General features: G+C 46.0%; 1 protein-coding gene across 1 annotated transcript in view; it reads left to right on the top strand.

Annotated features, from left to right (window-relative positions):
• UBE2O (ubiquitin conjugating enzyme E2 O) overlaps positions 1–12,572 on the top strand; it is a 62,151-nt gene that overhangs the window by 34,586 nt on the left and 14,993 nt on the right. Inside the window, exons 3-9 of the mRNA XM_014889157.2 lie at positions 3,691–3,801; positions 4,478–4,575; positions 6,012–6,075; positions 7,759–7,902; positions 8,535–8,644; positions 9,466–9,616; positions 10,389–10,891. Coding sequence (XP_014744643.2) covers positions 3,691–3,801; positions 4,478–4,575; positions 6,012–6,075; positions 7,759–7,902; positions 8,535–8,644; positions 9,466–9,616; positions 10,389–10,891 — 1,181 coding nt within the window. The remainder of the gene's footprint in view (positions 1–3,690; positions 3,802–4,477; positions 4,576–6,011; positions 6,076–7,758; positions 7,903–8,534; positions 8,645–9,465; positions 9,617–10,388; positions 10,892–12,572) is intronic.

Here is a 12,572-nt window from a genome sequence, read left to right as displayed (position 1 = left end):
ACATGGATATGCTGCTTTTGTTTGCAGTTTCCATTCTCATTTGAGCAGAAATTGGCTCCCCTGGCTTGCTGCACATATTTTGGTAGATATGTGCCCAGCAGTTGTCTTGCACATTCATTTTTGTCCGTTTGCATGTTTAAATAATGGTATTTGCTTGACCCTTGTGCCCAGTAACTTCATTTTTTTAATTGATGGAATGGTGAGATTATAACTTATAATTTCCTCTTTCTATTAAAAAGCATAACAAACCTGAGGATGACTTATATTTCCTTACCATCAAATGTTTTAAAATGTTAGTGGTAAATTAAACAATAAACCTCCTTTATTCCCAAAGAAAACCTTCACTTGCTAACAGATATATTCCAAAAATTACAGGAGCGTTTAAAATAGAAAACCTGCAAGTGTCAGCCTGCCAAATTCAGGATGTGGGATGGTTGCCCTGCGCCAGTTGGCCTGGCAAATGGAGAATGTGGAACTTATTCTGTATTCAACACACTCTCTTAGGCCTTGTTTTTAACCTTGAGCGGGAAGGACTCAAAATCCTCTGTTCCTCAAGAGAGGAGAGCTGACTCAAATCCATGTGCTTCTCATTGAGCACTGTGTGTGGGGAAAAGACTGCTTCAGGGGGAAATGCATAAAATGAGATCATTTTCACTGAATGCAGTTGGGCCTGAAAGTCTAATCCAGCTGGAAGAGAAGCAGGAAAAGTGACAGAGTTAATTTTTCCAGGTGATATGCTAATTTGAGGAAAAGGTAGGAAGTAGGTCTGTAATCTGTCAGACACCTGGATTTTGTTGTTTCAAAGGATGCTGGGCTATGTTATCCCTTTTAAACAAAGCAATAAGGGTGGTGTAAGATCCTCTTATTAGAAAAGAGAGTACTAAGGGAAAAAGTAGAAGGATGGGAGGTAGAAGATATGGGATTGAAGGCTGTGTTTCCAGAGCTGCTGCTCTCTTGAATGGGAGTTTGCTGGTCTGCCTTAAAGCCTTGTCTGATGGGGCAGGAATTCATTTACTGCTTAAATATTCAGTATCTCCAGTGTGGTGAATGATGTCAGGGTACCAAAAGAAGCAGGAACAAGGTCTAGGGAGTGCACTCAATTGTGGAGTGAGTGGGGCTTGAAGCCATCAGCTCTCTTCACTCAGTTCAGTCACCTCCCTTTTCCAGTTCTGTTGGAATTGATGGAAACTGATTTTTGTAACAAAACTGTGAAATGTCAGCTTGTTTCATTTGGCCCCTCCTCTAATGGCATCAGCTAATGAAAGGGTGGGTGTGTTTGAGCTGTGCCAGCTGAGGACCTGCCATGAAAGATGAGACAAGTTGGCAATGTCTCTTGCTGGGACTGCACTGCTGATCACTGCTATAAACCCAGAGTGATTCAGCAGAACCCCTCAGCCTGCAAATCTGCATCCTCTATCACAGGCTAATGTTTCATGTGACAGGGAAATAAGTAAACTCATAGTAAAGGAAGGTTCAGTGGTAGGTGAGGGAGAACTGTGATTTGACAGCCCTGTAGGTCGTGGACCTGCTCACAACCCCAGATCGAGCTCATTGATCTTCTTTCTTAATGACAGACAAGGCTCTGCACTTCTTCAAACATTTGATAACTGGAAGGAGAAGCAAGCTGAGCTAAACCTGTTGCTCTTGACCATGACAAATAGCACCCGATGTGTTAGGTGGGAGGCACTTTTAGGGTGGTGCAGGTACTTTATCCATGGGGAAACTCACTTAGAGAATAGGCAAAGGGTGCTGGAGCATCAGTCACTCCAGTTCTGGTTTTATTGCTTGCTATACTTTCAACATCCATTAAAGGGGTTTTAGACCAGGATACAGTATGATCCACGGAAATCACAGGTGTTGGATTGTATCATGTCTCAGAGCTGCTGTCATGTTGGCTGCTGATAAAGGAAAAATTAATTCTGAAATGCTCAGTGTAGGGCAAGGAGTTTGTTTCTGGGTTTTTTTTTTTGGTTCTGACTAACAAACAGTCTAAAACACAGAGCCTGAACTGCAAAGCACAGCCAGAGGATGGTGTGGGTATGCTTGTTTTAGCTTACTCTGGAGGAAAAGCAGGGCAGGTGGCTGTGCTGCAGCCTGCAGAAGCTGTGGGTTTGTTGAGCAGATGCCACTTCTGAGCAGGCCTCACTCATCCCACGGCTCAAATCGTGCTGGCAGCAGCTGTTGTGAAGCCCATGTAGTTCTGGCCAGCCCTTTTCAGGTGAGAGTGATGGTACAGCTCCTGGGCTCTTTCCTGGCAGCCTGTTCAGGCAACAAGCTTAGATGCAGTCTGTTATGATGGAGCTGAAGCTGAGAAAGGCTCCCTTTGCTTCCCAGTCCTTCTGGAAAGGAACAGGAGTGATATGTGGAGCAGCTGGAGGGAATGAGCCCCTGCTGCTTTGGGGTCTGCCAGCCTGGCTCTCCCAGCCCTCATGTGTGCTGGCACAGCTCTGCCTGGGGCAGGTCCCACTCTGCTGATCCCATTGCCTTGGGAGCCTCAGGGCTGCAGGGCACTGGGCAGGTGTGGTGTGAGCACACAACTAGCAGCAGGCAGGTGGAGAGCAAGCCAGCCAAAAGGGCCGAGCAGTCTGTCCAGGAATTAGCCTGGACTCTCTTGGCTCCAAGTGTCAGTCCTCAAGATGAAACTGAATGAGTTGAGCACCAGCAAACTCCTGAACTCCCACAAGGGCTGCCCAGGGCTCTGAGTGAAAGCCTTGACTAAACATTTCTTGTGGTTGAAAGAAGAAAACTGAGCAAACAAATCCACTTCTTGCAGGGTATAAGCCCTTTGAGTGTTGTGCTAGAGTCCTGCTGGAGAAGAGACCTTGATGTTTGAGAAAAGGACAGCTCATACCAAGGCATTTGTCATGCTGGCCCTCAGTCAGCTTTGATAATGGATTTGTGGTCTTTAGTAAGTAAGAATATTGATTGTCCCAGCTGTCAGAAGGTCAGGGCAGCTGCTGCCTTTGACACTGTTTGGGTTAGCAGTCCTTCCTTGCAGGCCTCCACCATACGTGTGAGCAACGTGCACATTGTGTGCTCCTTGCCAAGCTGCCCCCAGAAGGCTCCTGACAGCATGCCTTCTCTTCTTGGGGACCAAAGAGATTAAAACTTTGTTAAAAAGTGAGGGAGATAATGACAGGCCATATTATAATTAGACCAGCTGTAAATTATCAGGGTGCAAACCGTGACCTTTGACCACAGGTGCCAGATTTTTTTTTTTTCAGTATGACACAAAATAAAGGCCATTTATAATGTTCTGAAAACTTATGTGAGTTAAAGTCCCAAGAGCTTTAAAGAATTTGTTTTGTTGTTGATCTACCCCTGCCTTTGCTGACTCAAGGCAGTACCTGCATGATGGTCCTGTAGAGCTGGGAGCCAGGCAGATTTTAAAGCAAGTAAATACTAATGACCTGATATAGTATGGTCTTATTTGACCAGGTGCAGGAGTCTCTGCTTTAGCAGGTATTTCAGATTGTAACTGGGAAGAAAACACTACAGGTCTGTAATAGTGATCTCACCTTCTGAGCTCTCACAGTGTTGTGTGAAATGCAGCAAGGACCTGAAGGGTAAGAGGGGATTTAGTCTTAAATTTTACTTGTCTCTGAACTTCTAACATGTACACAAAACACATACATCTGTATTTAGGATCTTCCCTAGGTAACAAACCTTTTTTCCATTTTGTGTTTTCAGGACAGTCAGTGTGGAACTGTAATTGACGTCAACATCGAGTGTGCTGTGAAGCTGGTGGGAACCAACTGCATCCTTTACCCTGTCAACAGCAAAGACCTGCAGCATATCTGGGTGAGAACACAGCCAAAATCCACACGGGAGCCAGAGCCTGGTGGTGTGGAGGGATGCTGCTGTACTTCAAGTCTCTTTTGAAGACGAAGCATCCATGTTGTGCAAGATGCATCTGCAGTTTGGTTTTATTTTAAACTTGCTGCAAGCAACCTCCCTAGCAGAAGATGATGCAGCATCTCCTCATCTCCCCATCTGTTCTGTGTTTCTCATCATATTGCTGAGACCAAATAGTCTTGAAGGGCTAGACTGACATTAAATTGTGTGAGGATTCCTGCACTGAGTGTGGAAAGCTGGTGTGGCAACCTGACCAGGGCAGCCCATGGCCGTGGCCCAGAGCTGCAACAGTACTGCTGTTAAAACAGGCTATAAAAAAGTTGAGATGAGTCAGGCATGTTTCTGTTAAGCTGGAACAGGCTCTAATATATTTCTTTATCTCTTTGAGTGGATAGGTGATTTCCAGAGACCAGGTGGGGTAGGATTTCATCGTTCTTTCTCCTCTGAGATAAAGATAATTTGGGAGTGAAGAGCAGGAATGTCATATCTCACCCCAAGTCACAGCCTGTGGGGAGACTGTAGGATATGAGCTCTTCTGGAATGAAAAATTAGTCTTTGTGATAAAAATTGGCTCCAGCTACAACAATTATTTATAAAGTTTTGTTTTCTGTTTTCATCACAGCCTTTCATGTATGGTGACTACATAGCCTATGACTGCTGGCTGGGCAAGGTCTATGACTTGAAGAATCAGGTCATCCTCAAGCTCTCCAATGGAGCCAGGTACTTTTCTCCTTCCTATGGAAGACTGTCCTCCCTGCTTTTCACAGTCCTAATCTGTTTTATGAGAACTAGAAACAGTTTGGGCTTAATTTACATAGCAGTAAGTTATCTGCTTGCATAATCTTCAGATGTAGAGCAAGAGAATACATCTTTCTCTGACAACATTGAGATTCATTGACCAACCCTCTGGAAAAGCTGTAGTCTGAAAGGTGACAATTTTTTTCAATCCCAGCAGATCAGTGCTCCAGAGCTAAAGCACATTGGTCTTTAAACTGTGCTTTCGTCTGCAAAAGTAGCTGTTTAAGATGGGTATTTGTTCCAGACTGTTTCTCAGTAGGAGAGCATAACTTCAGCGAGCTGCAGGGAGAATTCTTACCTTTGAAATGGTGGAAATTTGCAGGCTAATGGTTTTTATCGAATATGAAAAAGCAGCCAAAAGATATAACAGCTTTCTTTTTCACTGAATTTTTTATAAATGAAAACAGTCCAAAGTCTAGAGAAAGATTTAACCAGAGATATTGAAAGAAATATATGGTGAAATTCCTGCAAAGACAGGGGAAAGATCTGAATTCTATTCCTCTTACATCTGAGACAGTGACTTGTGTGCTAACCCTTATGAATACACTACATTCACTCTGTAACTGAGACCTGTCCTATCCAACAAACTCTTGATGCAAGGGAAGGAAGGAACCAGTGGAGGCCCAAGACGAGTATGGGCCTGGCAGCTGGGGAATAACCCATCTGTCTTGTAAATTGAGTGTTGACATTGATGTTTAAAACACAACAGTCAAATCCCCAATCCTGCAGCTAGCTCTGAGTCTGTCTAAGAGAAGTGAGTAATGTGGGAGCTGTAGCAGATGATGGGTGGATGCATCTGAGAGTTTGACTGTGTTTCTGTGCAGTTAACCCGGGATGGAAGGTTCTTAGGTGTACATTAAACTAGGAGTGAAAAATAGGCACACATATCTATCTGTAATGCCTGCAGTTACTGGTGCAATTTAAAACTTTGCTTGGAATCTTGTACCAGCTCCTGCACAGCTGTGTAAAGGGAGGTACTGCTTGCAAAGCCTCTTCCTAATTAATCATTTGAAATGCCACCAGAACTTATTCTGGAAATGAAGCTATTACTGAAGGAAATATGCCCAAATTGCCTTTAGGTCCTAGCATGGTGTGAGTAACAAATGGGACCTTTACAGCAGACGGATATTGTCCAGTACCCAGCCTGTTACATAGCTTGGTTGAATGGGACTTTCAGATACCTTTAATGCTTTTACAGCTTGTCTATAACCAGTTTTTCTCTGGACCATAAAAGCTCAGTGATACCCTGCTGGGTGCATGGCCAGACACGCTCAGGCAGTGTCAGTTCCTTGGGCACTGTTTGCTTTTGGGGTGCTGGCTCTGGAAATGTGACCGTGTGTCTGCTGTCTGCTTTCCAGGTGTTCCATGAGCACAGAAGATGGAGCCAAGCTGTATGATGTTTGTCCCCACGTCAGTGACTCGGTGAGCTGCTGGTTCTCCTGACAGTCCTTTTGATCAACTTTGTCTTGGAAACCTTTTGTGCAGGAGGGAGGGAGAAGGCAAAATTCGTAGGCATTTATTAATCTTAAGAATGTATCATTTACAGTAACAGTTTAAAGGTAATGTTAGTATTGAGCAGGGTTTGAGGAGGTATTACAAGTGATACATCCAACTGGTTTCTTTGTAAACAACTTGTGTAACACCCTGTCAGATGGCTGGTGTCAAGGCAATTCACTCACTGCTCCTTCTATCTGCACCTGCTTTAAAAGCTCTTACCCAATGTACTGCTTTTAAAAACTGTTCCTCTTCTGGAAAAGGGTATTTTGCTTAACAGGTGTTCTGCTAGAAGCAGGTTTTCAGGTCATGTAAAATAATGTCTCTTGTTACTGCAGTGCATGGTGTTTTTTGAATGGAGAGATACAACCATACTGGCATTTTCCAAATCACATGGCAGCAAAGGTTTTGCTGGCTTTTGGGTGAAACAGTTTGCTGTGTGATGGGCTCTAACCTCTCTCACCTTCAAAGGCTGATGACAGCTTGCTTGTTCTTCCAAAGGGCCTTGCTGCACTCCTGGCAGCAGTGTTGGGAGATGACAGAGGATGACGTGGGATTCTTAGGAACTAGCAAAGCACTGAGCTCTTATCCTTCCCAGCCTTCAAAGCAAAGGTCCCTTTGATCTAAAACTGCACTTCTGCTAAAACTTGATGCCAGCTTGTTGAAGAGTAAATGGAATATCAGTTCGATAGGATGTGCTGCTGTGGTTTTCTGGTTCTGTACAGAAAAAGAATGGTCTGTCACTCGATATTCTCCAATACTTCAGTCTCTGCTATTTTGGGTTGTGTTGTGTGTTTTCTGCTCACTAAATGGATGTTGTGGCAACATTCAGCTTCTGGTTACCCAATTTTGAGATGGCTTGTTTTGAGTCAGGCTGCCTTTAAAGTGTACAGAGTCCTCTGGGGAGTCTCAGTTTGGGCTGGATCACAGGCTGTCTCCAGTGTTACTCTTGATCCTGTGCTCAGAATTGCTGTGTGTTAGATGCTTACCTGACTTAGATCTTGTCACACTGCTCTTATCCCTTCTGACAAATTACAACACATGATGCAGTTTTGTGCTCAGTATTTTATCTACCCTAAACTGCTCTGTCCGCCCCCACACTCTGAATCTCACTATCAGTGGGAAGGAACTCTAGGAAAGCAATTGTTGTGTTTACTGTCCTGTTTTTGTTTTCAAAGAACTGTCATATTAACTAATCCACCTGAGACAGGAATAATACTTACACAGTTAATTTGACAAGCAAAGGAGTGAAGGCACACATCCTCTGCCTCTGAAAGATGTAGGTGCTTGAATTAGAGCATGGAAAAGAGAAAAGTGTCCTTGCCTGGCTGACCTTGGCTACCTTGTTACTGAGAGAGCCTCTATGTGGAACTATGCATCTTGTGTTTCTTGCAAGTACCTTTGCTTCTCCTGCACCAAGTCCTGGTCCTGTTTGGATGTGTGACAGAGCAGGTTGCTATAGGAACTGTTGGGTTGCCTTCAGGAGATGGGCATCTTGCAGACTTTACCTTTATAGTTAATCTTACTGATCACAAAAGATGGAAGGGAAGTGCTGGAATATTAAACCTTAGAGTCCTTTATGGGACTTTCTCCCCTCCATTTCTCCCACAGGGTCTCTTCTTTGATGATTCATATGGCTTTTATCCTGGACAAGTCCTCATTGGGCCATCTAAAGTGTTCTCCAGTGTACAGTGGCTCTCGGGTGTGAAGCCTGTTCTGAGCACAAAGAGCAAGTTCAGAGTGGTGGTGGAAGAGGTAAGAACTGGCACCCTGACACATGGCCACCTTCTGCTTTGCATGGTCCCTGGCTGACTGCTTGGAGCAGAGTCAGCTTGCCATGGTAACCTCCCAAGAGCAAATGTGCTGTGTCTGTGGTGTTCTGAGGTGACAAATTCCTCATTGGGGACTGGCAGGACTTTTGAGCATCCTAGCAAGGGTTCCTGCTGGCCTCCTGTAAAGAGATGACGTGTCAGCACGCTCAGAGGGCAGTGCTATTGATCGTTAGGGCAGTAGGAGCACATCTATTGAAACTTAATGTTGCATGCTGTTCAAAAAGGGAGAAATATTGCTGACTCTTTGCTTAAAGGAGCAGCTCCAAGTCCATTAGGATATCTCTTTGTGACATTGGACTGCTAATTTGTATGTACCATATCTTCCTTCCCAAGCCACTTTTCTTTCCTTGGAGTTAATAGCTGTAGACTCTTTGTTGTCAGAGATCAGGCTATGGGGGAACTGTGATTGTTCTGAATGTGGTGAAACTGCACTTGCCCACATTAAATGATAAAAGCAGATTTGCCACTATCCTATTTGTAAACTTTCAGATCTGAGACATTGGTCTGGGAAAGTCTCTGAAATGTTAAATTGCCTTTGCTATCACTACATTGTAGGTACAGGTGGTAGAACTAAAGGTTACTTGGATCACTAAAAGCTTCTGTCCTGGAGGTACTGACAGTGTGAGCCCTCCTCCCTCGATAATCAGCCAGGAGAAGCTGTCCAGGTGAGATCCCTTGAAAACCCTTTTCACTCCCAGCACTCAGGCCCTGCAGACTGTGGGTGCCAGGACTACCGAGTGAAGAGACACAGTGCTGCTATTTCCAGCTGTTTTCCAATGCTGTTTTGGTTTTTTTTCCATGTTGCACGCCTGCATATCGCAGAGCTTCAAAAATACGAGAAAACAGTTTCCAAATTAGTTTAGCAGACACTTGAGTTACCAGCACGAGGGCAAGCATCCCGCTAATGCCAAGTTCTCTCCAGGTGACAGGTGCACCAAGTGCTCTGGCAGCAGCTTCTTTCTTCGCTTGTCCTTTGACTGCTGCCTGGAGCAGGCTGCAGCTCCGTGTGTGGCTGGGGTGGGGCTCAGGGGTGCGGCTGCAGCCCGGGCTGGTGCTGAGGCAGTAACTGGTGCCCTCTGCAGGCTGCAGCTGCCGGAATGGGCTGGGAAAGCTCAAAAGACAAAGTCAGATGAGCAGCAGCACTGTCAGCATGGGTCCTACCTGGAGCTCATGTGCTGGAGGGGAACAGCTCTCAAATTACAGTAAAAAAACCCAAGTGTCTCTTGGCAGCTCTCTCTGAGGGGAAGGGAGGAGCTACAGGGAGAGGAGTGACTTGTGTCCCACCCAAACCCTTTGTGTCCCCACCCAGTCCCTGGTGAGATTCCCACTTCTCCTTTAGAACTGTGTGCCTGGAAATTATTTGGTGTGGTGCTCTGCCACCCCTGAAGCAGCACTGTTGGTGTGAGGCCATGCCAGCCTTGTGAAAGCCCTGGGTACTGCTGGGTTCTGTTACTGTTCTGTGCTCATGGCTCTCCTGTTCTGCCAGGGTAAAGCGTCTGGGGTGCTTTGACCATGCCCAAAGGCAGCTTGGGGAAAGGTGCCTCTACGTGTTCCCAGACAAAGTGGAACCTGCAAAAATCACCTGTGAATGTCCAGAGAGGAACTGTGTCCTGGGTGAAGGATCAGTTGCCAAAAAGGTGAGTTGAGGGGTTGAGGGAGACCTTGACTTCTCTAGGCATTTGTGGTCACTGTGGCTTTTAAAGCAGAGATCTTCCTGGTAGTCATGTGGTCTGAAATGTGACTCCTGAAATGGTTGTGAAGAGTAATGACTTGTTGTTGCCAGCAGGGAAGTCACCTTGTAGAGAGGTCTGACTGCTCTGGGTGAAGCATGCAGCTACACCTTGAGAGAACATGAACACAGCCTCAATGCAGAAGTGTCACATTGCAGGGGTCAAGTGTGCTCTGACAGCTGGGACTTAAAAGCACGTTGTTTTCCTTAGAATTCTCATGGAGATGAAAGGTTCAGTTAAATCCTTGCTACAGTGAAACAAGGAAGTTGGTTTTGCTTCCTAAGCCAAGTTAGTTATGCTATGATCTGTACCTACTGGTTGTAAAGCCCTGGTGTTCCTAGAACAACAGGATGTCATCAGTGTGCAAATGGTGACCTTTCTGTCTGTGCCTGTTACATGGATTAACTTGTGCAGCTTCTTGTGACCTTCCATAACAAAAAAGTTCAAAACATGCTTAAAATAAGCTGAAGGAGAAGAGCTTACTGTATTTGTGTTAGTGCAGTGCTGCTCCTGAGCAGAGCACTGTGAGATGCTGGTTTGCAGAATAGTCTGGTGCAGGTGAAATTTGCAGAACCCCATGGGTACTGTTTTTCCCTGCACAAAGCTGAGCATTCCTTAGGCTGGCTGGCAGCCTGCTGAGTGTCCAGGCACAGGTCTGACCCACGTCTGCTCTGTCCAGGTGAGACGGCTGCTGAAGAAGCAGATCGTGAAAATAATGTCGTGCTCCCCGGAGTCTCAGGGCACCAGTGAAGCCCCTGACAAAGAGTCTGCTGCAGCTGCTGACCAAAAATCAGAAGAGCTTAAACCTGAATCCAAGTGTGAGCTGGATGACTCTTCCAACAGTGCACCAAGTCCTGGGGAGAGAAAGGAGGAGCAGCCTGAAGAAGCAGGGAAGGAGAAAGGCGGAGCAGCAGCGCGGCAGCAGCAGCCTCCCTTTCTCCTGAAGGATGAAGGGCTGCCTGACTACCGGCTCCAGTCCATGGAGCAGGATGCTGACGATGAGGCAGCTGATGACACTGATGACACCAGTTCTGTCACCTCTTCTGCTAGCTCCACTGCCTCGTCCCAGAGTGGCAGTGGCACCTGCCGCAAGAAGAGCATCCCTCTTTCCATCAAAAACTTGAAGCGGAAGCACAAGAAGAAGAAGACCAAGGTTTCACGAGAGTTTAAGCCAGGAGACAGGTGAGCTGGATTTCCACACCCACGTGTAATTGCCAAAATCTCCCTTACCCAAGTGCTCAGCTGTGAAGCACCACCTGAAGTCAAGGTGCAGGGTGCTGGGGAGTTTGGGCACAGTTTGGTAGTAACTGACAGCAGTTACCTTGTGATGACTGTGCAGTGGCCTGTGTGGAATCAGCTTGGTCTCAGTCCAGCTTCTGATGAAACTGGGGCCATGTGACCTGACACTGATGCTATTCCATTTCAGCTGTGCCTCGGGCATTGACAGCATATCTGTGCTGTGCTAGACTCTGTGTGCAGGGAAAGAGGTGAATAAAGATCACACAGCTTAAACATGACACTAATTGGTTACCTTATTGGCAGCTTCTGCAGAGAGGCTGAGGACAGACCATGCTAGGAATGGACAGCTTATCCTAGAGAGCTGTTTCCAGAGCAGCACAGAGCTCTGAGCTGGCAGGTGGTAATGCTGCTGTGGTCTCTGTTATCCTCACCCTGCTCTGCTGAGATCTGCAATTTTTGCCAGCAGTATACTTCTTAATATTAGAATTTTTTAATGAATGAATTGAACTCACTCCTTGAGGGCCTTGGAAGAATTTATTTCAGTAGCTTGAGGGAGGAAGCACTGCATGTATCTGCCCGTTTCTAGATAAAACTGGATCTCGGCAGCTTTTGCCTTTAACTTAGGAATGTTTAAATTGTTTTCATGGGATTCAAGGACATCTGACAAGTGGTCTGCCTGTCTGCTGGCCTCCCTGGGTTGCTTAGTTGTGTACAGATTCTGCATCAACAGGTACAGGAGCACATGTGAGAATTCTCCCAGGAAAGTGACATTATCAGAGATTATTCAGGAGATCCAGTAGTTTGAGAGTGTCGTGAACTTCATTTGCATTTTTTGTAGGTATTTAGCCTTGCCTGTGAGTGGTTCTTGTACTCCTTGTGAGTTCTGGAGAAATGAGGTTTGAAGGTCACAAAGCCCAGCAGACCAGTATCCAAGTGTGAGAAAAAATGGGAGTGTGTGATAGAGTTCCTGGGAACAGATTCTCAGTTCACTTTTCATGTCTCACTCCCCCACTGAGTGTCTCTGTTTTACTGAAGGTTTTGCTAAGGAGAGCAAAACCTAAGCTAGGGCACCTGGTGGCTCTCTGCACCATATAGACAGTGGGGAGATATCCCTGTGGCAGCCCCAAGAAATTCCAGTGCTGGATCAGGACAGCTCTATACAAGGAGATGCAGAGACAACCACAACACACACAGAGTAGGAGATGGAGGCTTTTTCAGCACAGACTGAGAGCCCCCAGCTGATGCTGTGAAGGGTACATGTGGCAGCTGGGCACAGCTCAGTGTGAGGGGCCAGTGCTGTTGGATATTCCTTTGAGGGGATGCTGAGGCCATCAGGGATGTTCTGCCAGGCATTGCTCAGAAATGCCAAGTGCTTGGGCTGCCTGCACTTAGTCACCACATGTGATGTGTCAGTTCCTGGGCAGTGTGACTGCAGGGGCCAGCTCAGCATGTGGCTTTGCCATCAGTGAGTGACCTGCTGCTGCTCTCTGTGCAGCACATACACCTCTGGATATCTTTTAGTGAGGGAATACAGGAATTTTTATTAACATCAAGTCTTGATTTTTGATTGAAGCCTCTGCTGCAGACAAGAGTGCCTCATTTCCCTTTCACAGCCTTTCCACTC

This window comes from Sturnus vulgaris, chromosome 20 (genome assembly GCF_052056855.1).
Source record: "Sturnus vulgaris isolate bStuVul1 chromosome 20, bStuVul1.hap1, whole genome shotgun sequence".
NCBI classification, from domain to species: Eukaryota; Metazoa; Chordata; class Aves; order Passeriformes; family Sturnidae; genus Sturnus; species Sturnus vulgaris.
This window is presented reverse-complemented; position numbering and strand designations above follow the sequence as displayed.